The sequence below is a fragment of the Saccoglossus kowalevskii genome, chromosome 14 (genome assembly GCF_978046115.1).
Source record: "Saccoglossus kowalevskii chromosome 14, keSacKowa6.1, whole genome shotgun sequence".
Taxonomy (NCBI): Eukaryota; Metazoa; Hemichordata; class Enteropneusta; family Harrimaniidae; genus Saccoglossus; species Saccoglossus kowalevskii.
Window position 1 is genome coordinate 15,750,249 of NC_140654.1, and position 24,062 is coordinate 15,774,310.

At 37.0% G+C, this 24,062-nt stretch overlaps 2 protein-coding genes across 2 annotated transcripts; both read right to left on the bottom strand.

Moving 5' to 3' along the window:
- Positions 1-6,787: 6,787 nt before the first annotated feature.
- Positions 6,788-10,114, bottom strand: LOC100376450 (sodium-dependent phosphate transport protein 2A-like). The gene is made up of 5 exons (XM_002741900.3): positions 9,793-10,114; positions 9,398-9,670; positions 8,760-9,070; positions 8,023-8,194; positions 6,788-7,779 (listed from the first exon to the last, which is right to left on the bottom strand). Exons 1-5 carry the CDS (start codon positions 10,112-10,114, stop codon positions 6,950-6,952), a joined length of 1,908 nt encoding a protein of 635 aa, XP_002741946.2. The 3' UTR covers positions 6,788-6,949.
- Positions 10,115-15,935: 5,821 nt separating this feature from the next.
- LOC144343674 (uncharacterized) lies at positions 15,936-23,006 on the bottom strand. Its single transcript, XM_078006091.2, has 3 exons — positions 22,342-23,006; positions 17,983-18,245; positions 15,936-16,751 (listed from the first exon to the last, which is right to left on the bottom strand). The coding sequence occupies exons 1-3, from the start codon at positions 22,655-22,657 to the stop codon at positions 16,545-16,547; spliced, it is 786 nt and encodes a 261-aa protein (XP_077862217.2). The 5' UTR covers positions 22,658-23,006; the 3' UTR covers positions 15,936-16,544.
- Between the last annotated feature and the right edge of the window lie 1,056 nt (positions 23,007-24,062).

The window sequence follows — 24,062 nt, forward strand, 5'->3', positions numbered from 1 at the left end:
ATTTGGCCCTCAAAATGCAGGAAATAGCGTTTCGACGGAAGGGTCTAGATTTCAGATCTTGCTCCCTCATGCAAAATTACGTTCTGCCACCACTGCTGCGTGTTTCTATCCGAAGCTTGTCTACGTCATCAATTTGCCTAGCTAAACGTCACTGCGAGTCCGGTCCCGCTCCTTCGGCCACCAGACTTCCCTGCAAAAAACTACGATATTGCAATAAAAGGTGGGGGATGATAGGCCACTTGATTTAGTTTGCGGATATACGTATTGTTGTTTATCGATTGTAGTTAATTGCATAGGGCGTTTCTCTAACTGAGACAAGCTAAACAGATCTGGGTAAACAGATCTGCTATATAATTTAAAACAACAATCAGGCGGATTTACTCGTCAATGAGTGTTTAAGGTAGTAAGGTAAGCCAAGTCATATATCGCATGACAATGTACAATCATGAAGCTAATATCTCATGGTACAATAAAATAAAATTATTTTGTGTGTTACAGTTACGCTTTTTGAGAAACGAGTCGTAATATTTCTTGAAAATTGTTATTTTGAGAACAATTCCATATAACACAATGTTAAAGAAAAATTGCATTTTTTGACATTTTTTCAAACCCGGATTTTTTAAATAATTTAGGACAACAAAAGGTACTGCATAATATCTCTGCAGGAACCTGTGGTAAAAGTGTTAAAATAGTGTCAAAATGGCGACTTTCCACTAAAAAAAAAATACAATCATCAATTTCTCGAAAAAAAGGCTGGTGACTCCCAACTGTTTTTAGGTCAATAATCTTATATTGCCTTGGCGTACAATTCATTGCGAAATGAATAAATTCTGGTTTTTTTTTAAAATTTATGTGTTTCTACCTTAATATAAAAGCAAATGACCCACTTCATATCATTGTATTATGTTTTTAAATAGTTATGTCTTTGCATTTTTGCGATAAGTTTAATAAGTCAAACATAAAAAGTTCGATGCAGTAAGTTCAACAAAATACACTAGATTATACCGTGACAGGCAACTGTGGCAAACATCAAAAGCAATAGAATGATGATTCTTTCGACGTCTGGCGATGCGTACGCGTACTAAAGTACGCGCAACGTGCACGTGCAACAATCCTACGACCGCCTTGTTACATATTTTTCAGTAGTTAAGTTAACCCGTTTTTTTTAAAAATATTCTGTATCAAATTCGCACAAAAGCAGTGTTCATATACACTGTGGCGTAGAATAGTTTTGTTTGAGATTAGACAAATAAAGACATAACATTATAATCGCATACTTGCATCGAGTAACGAAGAAATTGTCTTTTTAATTGTTAATTCCGAGCTGTTTCGTGACTCGTAATTCTAAAATACGATGTATCCGTTCTAATTCCACTAATAGATTCGCCCATCGTGAACTGTAATTGATATTTTCTTGGGTTGTGTATGTATGTGGTGCAACTTTGTCGTCGGAATATTTAAACGCATCGTTCAATTCACATTCTAGTTCCAATAGGCGTGTCTTTAGTTAAACTACCAATCGTGTTTTAGCATGCTGAAATTTTAATTTGCGTTTTTTTACTACAAAATAAAAGATTAATCAAAATAAAACAGTGACTGAGGTCATATAGATGGAGTTGGGTCTTGTTTCAGTACTTTCCCAATAATAGCTTCACCGTTATGCTTTATACAATTAAATACGCGGTTTTAATGGATTAGTTTTCAATTGAATTCAGCACGTGTATAACTACGTCACTCTGAAACTTATCGACTTGATTTAAAAATGTCGTGTGCATACGCCAGGCCGTAATCATGATGTTGCCGAGCGAACTCCGACTCATACGTTCAACAACTGTGTGAGCGTAGAAACGGGTGCATACGATTTTACGTGAATTCTGAAAGAAAGGCTATATTACCTGGTAAAATTTGACAACATATGACGCGGGGTCGTCGGTACACTTTATCTATGACGTCTTACCAGTTTTGTTACGGACTGCGCGGCTACACTCCGCGTTTGGGACACTGCCGCTCAAAAACGTTCAAGACAACAGTTAAAGCTTTTCAGAAAACCAATTCTAAGTTAGACACCATCAACATAATTCCATTCGGCACACACCTTTCGGGTTCTGGCGTGAACTACGAATTAACAATTTGTTATCTTTCTTTGACCCAATGTCAAATCAATGTCAATGCCAACCTCTATGCTAAACACGTGGTACATCCAATCGTCCACGTGGACATGGCATGGCATGCACTAGGAGATATCCCACTCCAAAAGATAATTGGTATCCATGTATCGTCAAGTTCACTTCATCAGAAACGGAGCATGCGCTATTTGTCAAATACTGGGTGAGTCTTTGAGATGTTTCAATTTGGCGATTTGAGACTGTTGCTGGAGAAATATATATGATAAGTTTTAGCCAAAGAGTGCGTCTCCTTTCATGAAAGCTTGGCCGAGCTGCTCAATAAACAATGACGACATACCTTTGACGCAAATGACGTGTATTGAAGAAAGATCGGTACGTGAAGTGGCGTAATTGAAACACATGGAATCGGTTGTATTTGAATTGATGACATTATAAACAACGCTGTCATTGAAAAATAAATCACATTTTTTCAACCTATGAATTAATAGCCGTGTTATATATAAGTTGAATATATCCCGTATTCAGCTGCATGTATTCTAAGGTGCATAGTGCGCGTTGAAATGTTTCTTGAGGGAATTTGATGTTAGTAATGTCTAACAGACATTATCATTTCTACATCAATCAACTATTACATTCATTTCGAGATACTTCCATGAACAGTAAGAACCTGATTACAGTGTACAAATGCTTTTCTAAACAGTAGAAAACTTCTCTTTTTATTTGTCAGTCATATTTCTGTTCCGGGTTTATGAATGTCATCGGACATTCTGGGTAAACATGTTGCGGTTGTTTGCGCGCGTAAAATGCAATCTCGGCCACACTTTGGTGTATAGCACAAGCACATGGCTATACCACTGTCCAGCACAGCCTTGGTAACTAACTTTTTAATCAAGCTTACTACAAATCTGTACAATTTTCCAGCAAAGCGTAATGTGAATGTAGGAATCTGATTAAAAAGGTTTATGGCAATTTACGCGGGTTTGTTTTTCAAAAACCAAAAGATACGTAGCTACAGGCTGGCTCTTTTTGCCGTTCACTCCTCAAGATAAGGCCAGACTTTTATTATCTCTCGTTTCGCGAACTCGCCGAATGAACAGGAGCTGAAAATGAAGTAAAAATAAAATTTTATTTCAGCGTAATTTCTCGCGCCCGCCGACTTGTGAGTGAAAAAAATTGCTAAAAAAAATATTTTTTATCTTCATTTTATTTCCGCCCGCCGCCTAACATATACAAATTGCATTTTCGTGGGAGTATCATGATCAAAGTACCGAAGTCTCGCGCAGCTCTATACTTTATGCGCGTTGGTTGACAGTGAATCTTTGCGTGCTGCTTGAGAATACTAGGCGAACATGGCGGCGGCGTGATTTGTGGTGAAACGCCGTGAAACTTGTCGTCAAAAACCGAGAAATAACTCATTAATTCCGAAAATTGTGCCACAATTGGCGACATTTCCAATCAGGTTATACATGGAATAACATTTTATTTCATTTCTTCTCTCCGATCAATGATCTCACTTACAATTCTTTGAGAATCACACAAATCTAATAGAAAAAAGAATTAATTATATTTTTATCCGCCCTCCTCAAAAAATATTGACTTATAAAAACTCGAGAAACAAGGAATAAAAAAAAGTCTAGCCTAAACATTTCTGATTGATATCTTTCAAAATCTGTATAGAACCGTTTTAGTAACTTTCATCTCCTGGATAAAGAAGTTTTTTTTGGGGGGGGGGGTATTTGGTATTAATCATCATGGTGAACGCATTTGATGATTCATAGTACACGCTACAACATGTGATATGGATTTTACTAAGGGCGATTCATTTGATGATATAAAAGACATGTTAACTGTCACAAAGTCTGCATTTACGATCAGAGCGAAGCAGTCAGCTAGGAATAAACAAGAAAATTCGGATGGAAACGGCTAGCTTGAGTATAGGACCTGCGGTTTTAAATACATCCATTCTACACTGAGGGTCATTCATAAAAACTCCAATGCTTCCATTATGTTAATAATTTGTTAATTTCATCATGTTAATTTCATAAATGGTTACAGACTATATATCGGGTGTAGCTTTACACATTGTAAACGTTATATTGACATATACGACCAGCTTTGGTGATATACTGTAGAAATTAGTTGGTTAGACATTTTTGAGAGGAACGCCCTCTCAGTTCGACAATTCTCATTCTTTTTGCCACCTTCATTGTATTGTATTCGCTCAAGCTGAAGGTCAATGTCAATGTCAAAATTGTTTTACGAAGTATGCACTTGTGTGTTAATAGCTTTAGGTGAAGACACTATATTCAGGGTGCAGGTTTTATTGTGTGTTGTATTCTCTTGAAATTTGGAATATTTGTTTTTCATATTTTATAAGATTAATAATTTAATACTTGTTTATAAATGAAGATTCTCACTAGATCAGGAGGAATTCACTAAATGTTGTGTCCGGACAAAACGTCCCAAAAACAAAAGTATCCGTAAATATATTATTAATTGTTTCAGTATGAATACACTGCATGCATCGCCCAATCAACGGTTCATTGACGATAGCGACTGAATATAAGTGACTCAAATGAAGCAGTACAGTGAATTGGTGAGTTTAAGTTGCTTTTTCTGCTGTCCAATTGCGGGTTCCGTGCTTTCACAGCGTACGGGTGCGTGTGTCATGTAACTGCTTTTGTAGAAAGAAAGACAATGGACCAATGACCCGTACATATAATAAAATGATATCATCAGTTTGTTTGGATACCACTCTTTGTCTTGTTGCTGTTATTCTAACCATGCCTTCTTTATCAGATAACGAAAGTACTATCCAGAATTGGCCAGTTTCTTCGTGTTCACTAGTAAAATTGAATAGCGTTTTTTTTTTTTGCGTTGATACACACTGGCACTGTCCGCGTTTACAGTTTAATCAGGTATTTTCAGGCTCAAGCACGCTTTTTTTTCTAGTAGCCACACCTAGAACACGAATCACATTTCTTCCGATCAGCTTACCTGTGTAATAGGTACTCGACCAAATGATCTAAGCAGGCGACCGACAAGAATATGCAAGGAGTGGCCCGTGATATTACACATGCATTTTATCAGGTGTGTCGTGTATATCCGAGTCATTTGTTTCTGATCTGATCATCACATTTATATTACACAGAGTGCACAAAAAAAACGGCATTGTAAAGCTACGTAACTTGACATGTCTTGTGAGCCTGTATCTTGTATCTTATACCTTGCAGCTCGGCTAATAAAATGGCTAAGATTGAGCAGTGCTATGTAGAATCTGTTCCAGTATCTTGCCGCTGCGCTAGTTTTATTCAGCCTCGCGGGCGTCTGGCGAACCGCTCAACCTTCGGCACCGTTAGGTTTGCGGCACCTTTGATGATTGTCACCGGTATGGGGTTCAGTGGACGGTGGAAACATGGTCTGAGAAATTCCCAAGAAAGTAAAACCACATACATAGTGCCCAGTGTCGGATTTCGAAGTCTTCATCACTTGAACAGGAACACTCACCGAGTAAGCTGACTTATGGAACTCTGGTTGACCCCGTTTTAAAGGAGGGGACCTGGCTGGCAGCTAATACGGCGAATCACGGATCAGCTCCGCCTCTGTTTCAACGTCTCCATGGACTTTGCGCCTATGTCACTGCTATTCAAATACCACGGTATTTATAGCAGGTATTCATTTTGACCGCAAACTCTGTACTACTAGTACTGTTATTAAACAAATATGTACTAGTCGAAGTTGTCAGTTGTATTTTGCATAATATACAATGCACACAACTGAATATCGTGCCTGTGTTAGTTATTTGCGTCTCATAGTATTTCCGTTACTGTAACAATAGGAACCAGAAAGTTATTGCAACATCGGGAACCCGCTCGTAACAGCAGCTACCACGATAGAAAGTTGGGTTCGAACCACCTATTTATTTTTTTAGTCGTCGAAGGAGAATTTACAGTCCTCTCAAGTTCACATCTCATTTACGGTAACGTTAAAAGTAACTTTGGAATTTACATCAAACGAAAGCATGTTTACATGTCTATTTATGGTGGTTTAAGTGGTTTATTAATTTGAATCTAATCGAAATGACGGATAACACATTCCTACCACTCGTCATGTGTAGAGCACATGCTCTCCAAACGTGGTCCACATGTACGCGACAATTTCAATAAAAATAATTACTAGGTAATAAAACTAAACGGTGTCCACGTGGGTGATACGTGGGGCTGGACAAAGTAAGGTCAATTTCTACTAACATATGTAATACTTGAGCTCACTACGTAAAACTACACATTTAATGGTGTCGACCTGATTGAAAAGAATTGCACGAAAAAGTCGATACGAATTAAATACGGGAAGCTGTTTTCGGCTTATCGTCAAGTCGCATCAATTTGGGTCACCTTGGCTTTGAGTCGGAGTGCTTCGCAGGGACGTTGATTGGACTTTTGCTTTTGGCTAAACAATTGGCACTTTTACTAGACTGAACTCTTGTGCTCAACTAAGACGACTATTACCAGCTTGCAAATAATAACCGCATCATCTGATTGGCGATGAGTCATTATTCTTCTTTTCTATAAATTATACGGTGCAGAATGAAGCTACCAGGAGTTCTAAAAACGTATTTTGACACCGACACTGGCACACACGCATACAACGACAGACTGATGTATGATACAAAGTTACGTCTAGAAATTTTATTTGCACGTAAAGAAATGTACTAGTAACAATTAATAAGACAATAACTCCGAAGAAGAATACACACTGAAGAAACAGCTTTGATTTAATTGGAAAACATATAACTAAACTAACATACTAAAACTTATACTTAATCACGTACTATGTCGACAACTGAAGCAATTACACATGTGTCGCAGTTTGGAAATAAGACGATCTAGTGGTTCCAGTGAATGAAGACACAATGGTAAAAAATCCCAATTACGCAGAATTCTTGGTAGACAGTTCGGCTTTTTACTTTGGAGGACGTTAACGGTGATGACAAACACCAGTAAAGCTAGAAATGGAACTCCAAATGCTACTAAATATTGCCATCCTGCCACCGACAATGCAAACACGACACCGGGTAATAGGAAGAAAACCAACAAAATGTACAAACTAGCAAACCATCTATATTTTGCCGTAGTGTTTCCGAGCATTTTCGCCAATTTTATCGGAATTCTCCGGCAAAGCGGAACTGGGTACCACAGGATTATACCCGATATATTGAAGAAAAAATGACACAGAGCGATTTGTAGACCGTCCTGGAAATCCTTGGAATCCGCGCTCGCCAATGCCGCTAATAGCCCTGTTATGGTAGTACCGATGTTTGCACCAAGCGTCAGCGGGTACGTCCTTTCAAGCGTCACCACCCCAACTCCGACCAGAGGCGTCAAAGTCGACGTGAAGACTGAACTGCTCTGCAGTAACATGGTTAGTCCAGCTCCTACCAGGATTGCAAAGTAGCCCGTTAGAAATGAAAGTTTACCGGGAAAATTAGCATTGATCACTTTCTTCGTCAATTTCGCGATATTTCCTTTTAACATCGACTGGAGTAGTTTGACGAGTAGGACAAGACATGCCATCATGAAGGACAACGATACAATGAGTAGAATAGCACCGATAACCGCATCGTTTAGCGTCGTCTTGGCGAATATATGGACACCTAAAAACAAAAGTATAAATACATTCACAATTAAAAGAGATGCATTACCAACGATATAAAAGAAATCAATTTGAGATAATTATCAGAGAATGTTTTATAATACAGAGAAACACAAATTAACGTATAATTAGTATCAATTGGACATATTGCTGTGAATATTTAGGAGCAGGAGTCATAATTGGAACAACAGTTTGCCGGGTGTATCAAAGTCCAATATTAGGTGTGCTTATGATACACACTTACATCTTTCAACGTAAATTGTTCCATTTGTTATTTCTTCCGTGACGACACTTCCGTTTACCGTTCTGGTCACATTAATATACAAGTCCTCTGTTTCACACCATCTTTTAACTAGACTGACGTCTTCGGATTCTACTACTCCTAACGCGATGTCGTTAATCAGTTTCTTGTCCAGCTGTTAGATTAGAGAAATATGTATTTATGTGTTCGTAAAAGATAAGATTATTTCTTCGAGTATATAGCTTGTTTGAGCGTAGCAGCAAAATGACATAATCAACAATGAAACATAATTTAGTAATTATTCCCCAAATCACGTAATATGTCTACTACTGAATCATCCGACTGTATTTCAATGTGGAACACAAGTCCCTTACCACCTAATTATATTTCCATAGACTACAATCTTTACGGTTTTACGAATATTTTAAAGTTAAAATGTTCTTTTAAAATAAGAAATTGCTTTCTAGCTAAATTCCCCTTTAAAATTCATGGAAACACCACACAGATTTGTAGCCTATTGTACCTTCACGATTCTCTGAACACTAAAGCAAAGAGTAATCTCGTCTAATCGACAGGTGGGTAGACAAAAAGATATGACGGCTGAATAAAACGTGATTGGTGTCAGCTGCTGTCCTCGCCGACGAATACAATTTCAGTAACTAACGCACGAGGGAGCGCATTTGTCCACGTTTAAAGTACACATGAATCAACATCGCTCGAATAAATAACATCAAACCTACCTGTATAATTAAATTTGTGAGTGGTTTGGTAATCACTTTCAAAAAATCAACGGACAACTCTTCGTTAGCGTCAGCAGTCGTTGTACCAACGATAGCTCCTGTGAGTCTGTAGAGGTATGAGGTGGCGACCTCCAGCGGTAGAAGTATAATCACAGAAAGCCAGTTGAAACAATCGTGGACAGTAGCCCCAGCAAATGCTCGTCGAAATTGGTCACGTTCGCCTACCTGTCCCATTGCGACAATAGTGTTGGTTACTGAAGTTCCGATGTTAGCACCCATTATTATCGGCACAGATTGCTGAACACCAAGGACTGAAAGAAAAAAAAGATTTACGACCCAATTTTCAATTAAAAAGTTTGAATAATAATCACTTTTGCTCAATAAATTTACATTGTAATGGAGCTGATTGCTATTTTCATGACCGAATCTTTTTGTACTATTACCGTATTATTTATTTATTTATTTATTTATTTATTTATTTATGTATTTATTTATTTATTTATTTATTTATTTAGTTATTTGTTTGTTTGTTTGTTTGTTTGTTTGTTTGTTTGTTTGTTTTAACGCAAGTTTTATTGTTTTTAAACTTAGCGGCTAAACTAAACATTACTGAATTAGTACAACAAAACCGTACTCACTGTCTGATGCTACCATGGAAACTATAATTGATGTAGTTGTACTTGAACTTTGTAGTAAGGCCGTCATCAGAACTCCGATCATCAGACCTGCTATCGGATTGTTTAAGAGTTCGCTGTCGGAGACCGCCTCCCCCGCTGCTGTGCCCCCGAGAAGAGTGAACGCGGAGCCCATGACATCCAATGAACAAATAAACATGTACAGAAGCGCTGCTAATAAGATTATTTTTAGGAATCCTAGTGCAAGTCGCTTCACTTTTCCTCTGATGCTCAGATCTGAAAACAAATAAAACCAAATCGTCAATGTTTTTGGGTGGGGTGAGAGTGTTCGTAACATTCCTTATTACTTATCATTCAGCTATTGGAAATAAAATGACACAATAACTCATTATAATTACCTGACCAATTAGGTTCATCGTTTTTTAAATCATTATTCATTACATTCCATGGATCGCTGTGTACTTCTTCTTCATTGGTTGATGCGTTGGACTCATGGATATCCTCAGCAAACGGGACTATAATCGTTACATGTTGTAAATAGGATTCCTCGTCGTGATATACAGCATTGTCATGGCACTGGAATACTGATAATTTCTTCTCACCCGGTTTACTGTAAGGTACTGCATCACCGTTTATTTTTTGTTCTGAATCCCCATCACATCCAATGCTCTTGCCTTCGTTTGGATGATAATGCTTCGGTAGACAAATTCTGTCAGACATGATGTCACATTCGCCGAGTCTGTAAAAGATGGAAATGTATACGAAGTCAAACTAACTGAAGTTATGTCCAAACACTAGTGTGCAGCGAGGCTTGGTAAAACAGAGATAGAACGAAAAATAATCAATTACGTGATGCCAGAAAGTTGGGTAGGCCATTTTGACAACCTTGGCACCTTATTTACCCATTCTGTCATCTATTGCCAAATTGAAACACAATTTATAGTAATACAGTTGAATGCAATGCAACACAAATTCATGCTCAGCCCGTGTTTCGTTTCACAACAACCAGCACAATTTATATACAAGGTCCGTATTTGCGTAACTGCGTGTTATGATTATTCTTATGAACACGTCACGAATGCAAATGACCAATCAGCTCGTGTTTCTCGGGGGAGACTACAGATCGTTCATTTCTTGTTCAGTAGATTGCTTGGTACCGGGGACGCGCTGATTAGCATTATTGCAAGCTAGTGAAAAGTACAATGTATGTGTATTTTACCACGGCTTACATAAAAAAAACATCGAGTGCGGAGATTTCACGACGATTGAGTAAACAGTCACTAATTATTAACAATGCAGGTAATTTATTTCATAGCACCAACACTAATCGTGAAATAAACCCAAAAAAACTAGTACTGAAATATCACATTTATTTGCATTGTCTGCTCAATAATTTGGGTGATGGATCTTCCAGACTTGCATACAGTCTCTTATTTTGTTTTTTTGGTAGTTTGTCAATAAATAAATATCATTTGAGTGATAAAATATTATGTGAGTGTGTAAACGGCGAAAGCCTGGTTACCGCCAAAGTCGTGTTACCGCGAAACTAACAACAGACATGTATTCCTTACAAGGATTCTCCTGCTATTAATATTAACGAGCATTTCAATGACATCACAATTTCGCGTAACGTACATACGTCATGATTTGATGAGCAGAGCATGCGTATACTTTTCAAGGTGACGGGCCGGTGTCAGACAGCACGCCGATGAAAGCGGGTGTCACAACTGTCGTATCGCTGAGGATTCCCGAATGCATTTTCATTGTATGTTGGTTAAATATAGAAGAATCGTATAACCTTAGAGAAATGTTTAAAACTGACCAAAACTACCGGCGGGTGCACTTACAAAAACAATAAGCCCGCCAATCACTATATCAGGCACTGGGACCCAGACCGTGATAATCATCACCGGTGTCATGAGAGGGCGTCTAAAATGTTTTTTGTTTGTTTCGTGATAACCCGGCTTTCGCAATGACCGGGCTTTCGGAAAATAAACCCTCGCATAATATTTTATCGAGAAAAAATGATCTACTGAAACCAACTCGATTATGATCTAGTAATATGAATTTATTTGTTGTAAATTAAGTTTTTGACAATTATGACCACTTTCCACGTGTAACCATTATCAGCGTACGACGTTGATTGGCTGACAAATATTGCACGACACTTACGTATATATAAATAAGAAGTTATTCCGATCATTCGACGACAGTTGCCGGGCAACCGATATTAACCATAGCGACGAAAGTATACCGTCACGTTATTATTTATGGCACCCCGTCATTATTCATGGCGTTACAGTCACATTGGTAAATGTGCCAAATTTTCTCAGCTATACCACTGAGCCATTTTTGGAAAGCACCAGTTGCTTATTCTCTCAAACAATTGGGTTGACTACGACGCAGAAGGCAGTAGAGGCTGCATTATTCTATTTTAAACGACATGTATAGTTTCTCAATGAGTCGATAACACCCGCGAAGCAATTTTAATTTATATTGAATAGTGCTGTTTATACATGGAAAAGGGATCGTAGGGGGGGGGGGGGTCCTGGCACTCTTGAAATAGCATGACTGCTCGCACCGATAGCCGTGGGAACATGACTAAGTCTTAACAATATGCCCCCACAAAACGGAGCAAATTTTAGTATTAATAAATTACTCCGATTGTCGTACAATGCAGATTCGCAAATTTCGGTGGGATCGCATTCAGGTTGTTGCTTTCCGAGACAGTCAGTTGTTTTTTGTTGTACTCAAACTTCATTTATGAAACGTAGTGATAAATGAATGACCGCCATTTTTCTGAAACGTCTGCGTCCACTGTGTATATCGTTTTGCTCCCAGAAGCGGTAAGCTGTTGAGCGTTATGTAGACTGTGATTAGCCCAAATATATTGGCGAGAGTATTCACCTACATGGGCTACGTGCTGAAACACATGTGCACGTGTGGTGTTTCCAATAAGGCCTGAACTTTCATTTTGAGCAAAAAATTATTTTTTAGCCAACAAGTGCGTGAAATAGGTTTGGCCAAGAAATGATCACAGTTGTAAAAGCAATCGCAATTCGAAGAAAATCGTACACTCAGACTGCAACCCAAACACTCAAATGCAAACTGAACAATGATACGCATCTGTTAACATGCGACTTACTACTACCAGGTACGCTAACTTTGACTTGAATAGATCGCACGATACATTATAATTTTGTATACTATCAGGTAGTATGACTAATTATATGGTATCAAGCTTGACTCATTGCAGCGTCAACTGTACTCTGATTTTCTAATCAGGGTATTAAATTATGCGTTAAAAAGCGAGTCCGACTTACCTTGTGGATTTTAGTATTTAGCAGTTCCCGCCAAATGCCAGTGATCGATGGCAAATGGGGTACACGTACGTGAGTGCAGTGATTACGGGTTTTCTGAAAACAACGCAAAACTCACAGCCCCTTCTTCAAATAGCAAACCGCTGAAAACAGGCCGCTATTATAACAGAATGGTCTGGATGCGGTGGATGTATCAGTATTTGTAGGAGAAAATGTTCCTTGCTGCCCACCATGCGATGGAACTGTGGAAAGGAGTCATGTCAGGTCAAGACGTAGATTTATACGACACCACCGTGACCAATAAATCATTTAAAGAATATAAAAGTATTGTGCGCACCCTCGTGGTGTCCACATGGTCTAGCTATGGTACACGTCCATATAATATAATAATAAATAATTTGATTATATAAACAAAAAAAAAAAACATAATTTCAACTAGCCACGTGACCATGATATTCACATCCGTATTATTTTTATGAAACGCTTCTTAGATCTAAAATTGACCTGAATTGATAAGTTATCTTGACAAGATAAATAGTTACAAATATAATTAAAAAAAGCAAAATACAGCACTAAAGGCAGACGATTTTTAAATCATATTTGTGTATGTTTACTGTTTGCACACTCTCCATATAAAGTATTATATTACCCATATCCGTTATAAAATACGTATATTGTAGGCATCTTCCATCTGATATGTCACTGTGTAAATGTATAGACAGGGTATGGAACTTCTATAGCACATCGATATCTCCAACAGTATTATATATGAGAAATATATATATATATATATATATATATATATATATATATACATGTATATATATATATATATATATATATATATATATATATATATATATATATATATATATATATATATATATATATATATATATATATTGATATATATATATCAATAAGCATTAACAGAATCTTAAAGAATAACATCCCTCATGTTTTGTTTACGACACAACCTACAATTCGAATACAATACAAGCGTTCGATGTTTTTGATTGATTGCTTCAAATAAAGGTCACGATATGCGCGTAAGTTTGCCAATAGTAATAAAATTACTTGTGTTGTTCTCTCCCAAAGCTGTCCACGTGTAAAGTGCGTGGTGTACAAACTAATCATGTATTTGTCAAGAAATTAAACAAGCCATAATTTATACCAAGGTCTTTAGCCGCGATCGTGCGATATATTTAGCTAGGTAATTCTTTACGATGTGACCGACTTACTCGAGAAACCCTGAGTTCAGTCAGGATTTTATTTGACGTAACTGTCGAAAATCTTATCATGAATGGTTTTACGTGACAATGACCCACCAAACACGAAAACCTTGTTGATTTCGAATTTGATTACTTTTTAATCTTTAAGCATAAGCAACATGCATGAAAACGGACGAATATTTTACGTTTCCAATGTCTCGAATTACTACAAAGTAACGTTTGGATCTGCGCAGTTGATCTTATTCATCAATATTCCGCATAGTTCTCGCGCATTGTTTTCTACACAAATCATTACTGTTTTGCTCTGTTTTTGTATATAACATGCTGTGTCGATTTCCCCATATTCGTTTTTTTTCCTTTTTTTAGCTTTTATTCTTCAGCTGCAAACAAAAATTACTGATAAGTCTTGGCAAGATAAACCGTCAAATATTAAAAAACAAAGCAAAATAAAACACTAGAAGCAGACAAATTTTAAATTGTTTCTGTAGATTTAACAAATTGTGTTTGCCCATTTTCCAAATTTAGTTCTAAGCTGGCGCAATTTAATTATGCATAGCTCCTCGGATTTCGTTGCTTGGTCCCAGTGGCAAACTATATCACTCAGTAGAGTTGGGTACGTATTAGTTTTGTAGGTTGATGGTTAATGGTTAATTATTGATGGAGAAGAATGAATTAGACTGCATCCAAATATGAACATTCGGTGTTCAGATTCCATCACCGTTAGATTTACAGCAGTGCACAAAAAAATACAGACGTTGGTACATAGCTCTTGTATAGTGGTGACTAAAACGGTCGAATACGACACAACTCCAAGCATTCGACGCTTTTGATTGGTTACGAAGTCTGACAATATATAAATTATCTTTGAAAGTTTATTGTTTGTCTGCTTTCCAAAGTTCGTTCTTCGGTTGCGCAGTTTAATCATGTATAGAATGCAAATAATGTTCATAAACTTTATTCAAGGAACATCATTTCAAAATGCAAATGATACGAATGTGCTAAGAATCCTTTGACGCGCTCACATAGTTTACGTTTGCGATGTATTTATGATGACTAAACAGATAAATGGCATAAATAAAATCTTCTATTCGTGACCGTGCGATATCGGATTTACTAAACTCTTTAAATCATTCACGATTAAAGCAATTATATGACTACACGAAATCGTCACTTATATTGTGGATACTAACGTTTTAGTAAAGACTGTGTATGTTCTTGATAATGTCCGAACCATAGAGGGCGCCTGTTATAAAAAGTACAAGTTAAGCTACAGATTGATGATGAGACCCGTTTTCGGTAAAGTTACATTGTACATACCTCCCCTATCGCACGTGCTCATATATTGAAATTGATGAATGTGATGTGATCAACAAACGTCGGCGTGGCACCGGCGTTTGTAACATCGTTGTGCAAAAAATAGGTGGACCAAAAGTATCGCCTTTGCACTTAGAAGGTTAAGGTAGCCATCTCTGCGATCGAATCGAATCAACCTTTAAAAGTCACGTTTACTTTCACACACATACACACACCCACTCATGAATAATTAATAGCAGTCAAATGCCCGCAGATGCGTCCAGTCGGGATTTCTTTAGCGGTCAGGTTAGTTTTCGCGATCACGCTAAAAGGAGTAAAAGAACGTTACATTTATTCAGTTTATAATTAAAATTGTTTTCCATGAAAAAACATGAAAACCAGTATACCTGTATGTACGAAGCCAGTGAATGTTATTCAAGCCAAGGAAACTGCATCTATTTATATAAATACACATGGACAGAGAATATTTTTTTGGAGCACTAAATGTGACAATTGCCCTACTGTCTGTGATAAATATACCACACCAGCTACATAGCGCCCAACGAGTAGCTGGGTAGGTAGTGAAGAAAAACATTGACTGAAGCCTTGCAAAGGACTGAATTGTTGTCAATAGCAACAAACATACTGGGAAAGTCAAAGACAGTGAAAAAACAACCAAAAAAACACACAGGCATATAAATACTAACTTTCTAGTATCTTTATTGACTCAAAGTAATCCAGAGTAGAACTTTGAGGAATCAACGCTATACTCCGCCATCTTTATTTTAATATTAGATGCAACCATTATTTTATAGGGTACAACGTGTCATAACTTGAGGGGAGTTAACACCCATGATTTTAAAAATGCCTTGATCAATAAGAGTCTAAGTTACAGGGAACCTTAATTTGATTTTTCAGTGGACCAATAAATGCATTTGACCGGAAAATATAAAAACTCTACCACAACAGCAATTAAAACAGCTCGCTGCATTAGAAGTATCACTTCCCTGTCAAAAAACTAAGAAATATAAAAGTTAGATGAAAGTACTGATGAAAGTATATTCGTTCAAATCATTCAAAACCACTTGTCATTTGTACAGTTGAGTCGCTGGGATTTTTAATTTGGATAAAGTACAGTACAAGTGGACACTCTGCCGATCGATTCCAAAAACACCACTCGCACAGACTGGTCAATCGTCTAACATTGCTCATTTACTGCCATTTATGGCTTTAACGCCAGGGAAAGAGGGGTTAGGTTATAAAAGGTTGCTCGGCTCGTTTCGACAAATTAGAACACCGTGTCGACTATGATACTATCCCCGCTGTCTTTAACTTCTTAACCAGTTCTGAAATGGCTTCTTTCACGGCGTCGTCTTCATTTTCAAAGTGGTTCACCTTTGCCTTGATTTGACTCTGTAAATCCATTGCCCAAGCGTCAAATACCCATGGTTCTTTGAAGCTGTGGATTCTCCCATTAGCCTCGTACATGATGTCACGGTTCCCTATTTTAATCTGCAATGATATTATTATTTAAAAACATGCGTCAACTCAGTTTGAAATGTCGTATTGAGTTTAAAATGTCCTTGGATAATGATGAGTGGCAACAATGCATTCTGGGATACATAGCATGGCGGCAGATATACTGTGCCTGATTGGTTATCCATCCCTACCATCTAACAGTCAGGCCAATCAGAGAGCAGCATGTTTGTTGACATATGCTAATCGATGTATCAAATTCTGCCTTATATATATGCGTCGACTGCACTGGTGTCATGTAGTACATTTGTAGTACCGCTTTATGATTGTGCAGTGTTATTGGCGAGCGAAACTAATTATGTGCATGCGCAGTGTGTAGAATTACATCACTTGATCATCGACATTTTATTTTATTCATTTTATCTCTTAGTTTTGTAGATAATACTATTTTTGAAAATCGATTTATGTTTGTTTTCCAGACACAAAATGCACTTTTGAATAACTTGTTTACAGTTGTGTGTTATCAATATTAAGTTTGAAGTACTATGTGAAGTAATATGTGTACTTAAATGAACGTTACGGTGCTCGCAAGATGTTTGCCGCGTTCTTGCAAATAACCGAGAATCACCGAGCAGTTCCGTGGATTAGGCTGTGATGGAGTTTTCAACATCTTCGGGCGTCATCAAGTCACCGAATTGCATGTGGAATTTTCACTTCGACGACGAACATTATAAAATCAACCTTTCCTTACGAATTTATAAGACCACTATTTTACCGGTGTTATTATGACGTCAGAACGGGCTTCAAACAAGATGGCGTACGTCAATTTGGCACAGCAATAAACGACGAGATTTATTTAAGTGAAAACAAATAATAACTTATTCTGAAACGAAGCAGCACGTCAGCTTTTGATCAATAAAACTCGCGAACGTCTTAACGCATTGCGATATTAAAATACAATTGATATTGTTTATTGAAAAAGGCAAGTATCCTACATGCTGTACATAGTACAGAGCAGTCTTACACATTTTTGTAATGTCCTTCTTTTCTGACGATATCAAAAGATTGTTTTAGAATAGAAACAGAATGTGTCGTGATTGACACAAATTCATGATTATTCAAGATCATCCAATCATGTAAATACACACATATATCCACAAAAACAGTCGACGATGTCATTAATTTAACTTGAACAGGCACTGAGAATAACGTTGAATTTTCAAAGCTCTCCCCACAATATTGTAACATATAACAAATTATTACACACCTGGCCCTTGGTACCAATCGCCGAATCCAGAGCTTTAGCAAGTAGGGAATCGATGTTTATTTGTGGTGTTGGTACGACATCAGGTGGCTTGTAATCTGGCGACATGGCGTCATTGGTGTCTAGAGATGTGCCCACCAGTAGAGTGATCGTATAGCTGAACACATCATATCTATAGCACATTGCACATAGTACGCTGCACGCGGCTACGGTTACTGCCAATCGGAAATAGTACGCCCCGGATCTTGGTGATGTACCTACTGCCACTGTTAAGAATGGTGATAATTACGATAATTAGTTAAAGCGGGAGAGTCGTCACCTGCGCAATCGCCAGATGGCCATAGCGTGTCATTGTTAACAAACAAGCGTCTACCCGTGAGCCTTTGCATTTTTAGCGTGTGTTGTTATCGTCGCGTGCGCAGGTCACGACCCCCACGCTTTAAGTTATGAGCGTATTTCTCGGAAATCAAGAATATAATTGTTCATCAATAATTTAATTTGTTTTTTCTCTGAAAAGTCTGTGTATTCTTATCAAACGGTAGTGATTCTTAGACAAATACACAATGCGCCATCTACCGACGATGTCCTTCCATGGCATCTACATGACTTAAAGTGTCGTAAACAACATCTTTCAAGGCAACTCATATTTGCTATTGGTAGACGATCACGAACCAAACAATATATAGAATTTGTACGGCGTCCCGTTTACCTATTTACGTCAGACAAACACTTCAGCTCTAGAGGGCGTGGACGATGCGATATATTCATTATACGACTAAATGACATTTTTGATAATGGAATAACTATTAGTCAACTATAGCGAGTTTTAGTCGCCTTGAAGTTCATTTTGTACTGCACATGTAAATGGTATCCACTTATATTCGTTGCGCAAGATTTGCTCAGACTAGTAACGAAACAAATAGATGCGAGTATCTGGAATAGAACGGCATCAACAAGAAGATTACCAGCGTCAATGATAAAATATATTAAGTATGTGATTTTAGATGAGTATTTGCAAAACTTGGGCAGGCACCCAAGAAATAAATCACATAATTTCGCAGTTTGTGCATTGAAGAACAAAATTTTTTGGCAAAAAATTAATAAATAAGCAAATAAACAAACAAACAAACAAACAAACAAACAAACAAACAAACAAACAAACAAACAAACAAACAAACAAACAAACAAACAAACAAACATACATACATACATACATACATACATACATACATACATACATACATACATACATACATACATACATTTCTAATTTTTATTCGCAGGTATAAAAAAGATATTTACATTTCTGTTATTACATAACTAAAAAAGATAAAAATATAGGTTTACATGAAAACCAAGATATCAAATTCGAATAAATACGACGAGTAAGTATTGTTCAGGTAGGTAGTAAAGATACTATTTAAGTATTAATCGTTATAAATAATACAGCTCTCATTGTTATTAACAAATACGATGATGATAATGTTCATAAGGGTGTTATTTCAAATAATCCGCGTAGACGAGTATATCTTCTGCAATGGATGCCAGCGCATTGTTGTTACACCACCGATACTTGAACTGGTCAACGGTATGGTTGAGATAGTGGTAGTTGTACTCTGTGTTAATTCTCCATTTTAGTCTCGCCTTAAAGGCTTGAGTGACGTCCGTTTTCGGTAGTCCTTTCATTTTCTTTACCCGTGTCACGTGGATAGCTGCTTTCAATGAGACGAGTATGTAGCATAGTAATCTATGGTTCTGTGTTATGCTCTTGCCTCTAGTGGCGCCTAGTAGATACTGTGATAGTGGTATTCTTTCTCCGTCAAATAGATTTTGTATGATGCTGTTGAACAATTTGAAGAGTGGTTCAAGTCTTGTACACTCTACAAAAATATGGACGAGATCGTCTTTATCCTGGCAAAATGGACAGTTATCTGTTTGTTGTAAACCAGACTTAACCAGAAAACCTCCAGTAGGGTATGCCCCATGAAGAAGTCGCCACTGTAAATCTCCATCTTTTTTCGTTAGCGGTGCAATGTAGCAATCTTGAAATATTGGTTTGTCGGGGTCAAGAGATAACAGATCACACCAAAGTGTGCCTGGGTGGGTGGGATCTTTTATCAGTTTTCGGGTATAGATTAGAAATTTATAAATTGTGCCCTTTTCTAATTTATACAGTGGACAGTTTATTAATATGTCATTATCGTCATCTCTATAGATTAATTCAAGAGAATATGTGGTAGTCGTGACATTCGTATTTGGCGCATTGTTAGTTTTTTGTAATATTTCTTTAAATTGAGCTGGGATTGCTTTGTGTATTACATTCAATGCGATATTAAGAACACGTTTGGAGTACATATTAATATGAGGATGGAGCAGTTCAGCTGAGCGCCATTCATTACCATCGATGAGATCACCAATTTTTGTGAAGCCGGCCTCGATAAAGTGTGTGAGATTCAATGGCGTTTTATGTAGATGGTGTAGGATTACATACATACATTTCTAATTTTTATTCGCAGGTATAAAAAAGATATTTACATTTCTGTTATTACATAACTAAAAAAGATAAAAATATAGGTTTACATGAAAACCAAGATATCAAATTCGAATAAATACGACGAGTAAGTATTGTTCAGGTAGGTAGTAAAGATACTATTTAAGTATTAATCGTTATAAATAATACAGCTCTCATTGTTATTAACAAATACGATGATGATAATGTTCATAAGGGTGTTATTTCAAATAATCCGCGTAGACGAGTATATCTTCTGCAATGGATGCCAGCGCATTGTTGTTACACCACCGATACTTGAACTGGTCAACGGTATGGTTGAGATAGTGGTAGTTGTACTCGGTGTTAATTCTCCATTTTAGTCTCGCCTTAAAGGCTTGAGTGACGTCCGTTTTCGGTAGTCCTTTCATTTTCTTTACCCGTGTCACGTGGATAGCTGCTTTCAATGAGACGAGTATGTAGCATAGTAATCTATGGTTCTGTGTTATGCTCTTGCCTCTAGTGGCGCCTAGTAGATACTGTGATAGTGGTATTCTTTCTCCGTCAAATAGATTTTGTATGATGCTGTTGAACAATTTGAAGAGTGGTTCAAGTCTTGTACACTCTACAAAAATATGGACGAGATCGTCTTTATCCTGGCAAAATGGACAGTTATCTGTTTGTTGTAAACCAGACTTAACCAGAAAACCTCCAGTAGGGTATGCCCCATGAAGAAGTCGCCACTGTAAATCTCCATCTTTTTTCGTTAGCGGTGCAATGTAGCAATCTTGAAATATTGGTTTGTCGGGATCAAGAGATAACAGATCACACCAAAGTGTGCCTGGGTGGGTGGGATCTTTTATCAGTTTTCGGGTATAGATTAGAAATTTATAAATTGTGCCCTTTTCTAATTTATACAGTGGACAGTTTATTAATATGTCATTATCGTCATCTCTATAGATTAATTCAAGAGAATATGTGGTAGTCGTGACATTCGTATTTGGCGCATTGTTAGTTTTTTGTAATATTTCTTTAAATTGAGCTGGGATTGCTTTGTGTATTACATTCAATGCGATATTAAGAACACGTTTGGAGTACATATTAATATGAGGATGGAGCAGTTCAGCTGAGCGCCATTCATTACCATCGATGAGATCACCAATTTTTGTGAAGCCGGCCTCGATAAAGTGTGTGAGATTCAATGGCGTTTTATGTAGATGGTGTAGGATTACATACACACATACATACAAACAAACAAACAAACAAACAAACAAACAAACAAACAAACAAACAAACAAACAAACAAACAAACAAACAAACAAACAAACAAACAAACAAACAAACAAACAAACTAATTAATTAATTAATTAATTAATTAATTAATTAATTAATTAATAAATAAATAAATAAATAAATAAATAAATAAATTAAACGAAACAAACAAACAGACAAACAAACAAACTAATTAATTAATAAATAAATAAATAAATAAATAAATAAATTAAACGAAACAAACAAACAGACAAACAAACAAACTAATTAATTAATTAATTAATTAATTAATTAATTAATTAATTAATTAATTAATTAATTAATTAATTAATAAATAAATAAATAAATAAATAAATAAATAAATAAATAAATAAATAAATAAATAAATAAATTAAACGAGCCAGGGATAATTATCACCGCAATTAAAATATCGTTTAATGAATGACAAATTACCCCGTAACGCCCAAGAGTGTCACGAGAAACTCGTGCACGGGGTATAGTTATTGTGAGCATAGAGGTAAATAATCCATCTTGTGCCAGGAAGTTGTCGTACATCTAATTGTATTCAGTTCAGAGTGATGGATACATCGTCTACTACTTACCAGACCCAGTATACTCGTTTAAATCCTGTTCACACCTCTCCACTAGCTCAACAAGAGGAGCGCGGTCAATTTCTTCTAAAATTTGCTTCAGAAAAGTCAGGTCAACACTACTGATGAAACCACTGTCTTCGAGTTGACGGAATATACTAGCAGCGCCGCCAAGCGTTTGCATGTCCCGTTTTGATATCTGTCGACCTTGGAGAACAATTTTTAATTTATTCACCTCTTCAGTACCGAGCGCGCCATCCAATTGTCCATACAGGCTGCTGAGAGGATGGATACGCTGCTGGTTGGATCTCGTACGCGATCCAGTCATGATTCGTTCGCCAAGGTCACGTGATAGCGAAGATACCGCAGATACCTAATGTGCCGGCGATATTGTCCGATCGTCTGGAGATATTAAATACTCAGGCTGCAATTTGGCGTCAATGGAGAAAGTTGCCGAGTGTGTATATTTCCATGATATGCTTTTGTTGCTTCCGGGTTCACTACACTGATATAATGAACATCTACGTCAAGTCGGTATTAAAGATTACGGACATCATACGCCATAAAGAAGGCAAACTCAATATGGGCACACACTATCAACAAATAATTACCAATAAGCAGCAACGGCGCCAAAAGTATACGACAAGCGCGATACGACGCTTCACAACAAAGATGGCTGAAATTAGTCACTGTAAGGAAACCCTGTGATGTCATTACTTTCGCTTTCTATGCTCTTTGTTCGCCGCGAAGGTCGTTGCGAACTTGAAATTGCGCCCTCAATGACGATTTATTTAAATAACAAATCTTTTGGGGTGTTTGGTTACCATTGAAACTCATCGCCAGATTGCCTGTAATTTTACCACATGGTTTTAATTTACGTGGCTACTCGCAAAACTACAGATCAAAGGTATATATGGTCACCAGACTACTTTTCAGTTATAATTTTATACCAAGTCCAGTTGTCTTAGACTCCCGTATCCTTTATTTTTTTTCTCATTCGCTCTGCGCAAACACGTATTTAATTTATTTTGTAAAAAATCATTGTCTCAGATTACGATCTGTCTCAAAACAATAAACTCAAATTGGAAAAAAATATATCAAAATGTCGGTCGAATTGTATATCGTTGCTGACGCTTTACTTCTCAGGAATATGTTGCGCCCTCAACGTATGAATGTTACACATTGTATGTACTAGTTTGTACCACACTTTATGATAAAGTTTAACGTCAAATTAAACGAATTGGCGCACATTCTTGTTATTTTTTATTATATGGCCGGTAATAATACATATTTAATATAATATAAACTGGCTTATTTATTTCATCTGAAACTTGAAGAAATCCGATTGTCAGAGATGCAAACCGACTCAATAAAAAAGAAATATGTTTTCCCAAGCAAGTTGAGATTGAAACTGAAAATTGTGGTTATAGTTATTGTCGTTAAAATAACAACTCAGACTACGTTGTAACACGAATTCTAGGCTCTGTTCAATTATGACAAATGATAGCGACGCTAGGTCATGGATTTAAAATTAGAGTATTCCATAAAACGGCGCATGCATCTTAGAACTAAACGTCACGCCATACATGTATGAGTGAGTATGCGTACGATTGACACAATCGGTGTGAGTGGACTGAATAATTCACGAAAGTTACACATTTGTAATGCAACACGCATGCGCATTTACGTGGTTAATCATTCCACATAACGGGTACTAATTTGCGCGCCACATA

What these genes read in the sequence shown, in the direction of transcription:
- LOC100376450 (XM_002741900.3), bottom strand. Translation starts at nt 10,114, where the DNA reads ATGTCTGACAGAATTTGTCTACCGAAGCATTATCATCCAAACGAAGGC. An exon ending in TCACAAATTTAATTATACAG is followed by an intron (nt 8,195 to 8,759) that starts GTAGGTTTGATG and finishes CTAATCTAACAG; the next exon opens with CTGGACAAGAAACTGATTAA. An exon ending in AACAATTTACGTTGAAAGAT is followed by an intron (nt 7,780 to 8,022) that starts GTAAGTGTGTAT and finishes TTTTGTTTTTAG; the next exon opens with GTGTCCATATATTCGCCAAG.
- LOC144343674 (XM_078006091.2), bottom strand. Translation starts at nt 22,657, where the DNA reads ATGACTGGATCGCGTACGAGATCCAACCAGCAGCGTATCCATCCTCTC. An exon ending in AAACGAGTATACTGGGTCTG is followed by an intron (nt 18,246 to 22,341) that starts GTAAGTAGTAGA and finishes CATTCTTAACAG; the next exon opens with TGGCAGTAGGTACATCACCA. An exon ending in CGATTGGTACCAAGGGCCAG is followed by an intron (nt 16,752 to 17,982) that starts GTGTGTAATAAT and finishes ATATCATTGCAG; the next exon opens with ATTAAAATAGGGAACCGTGA.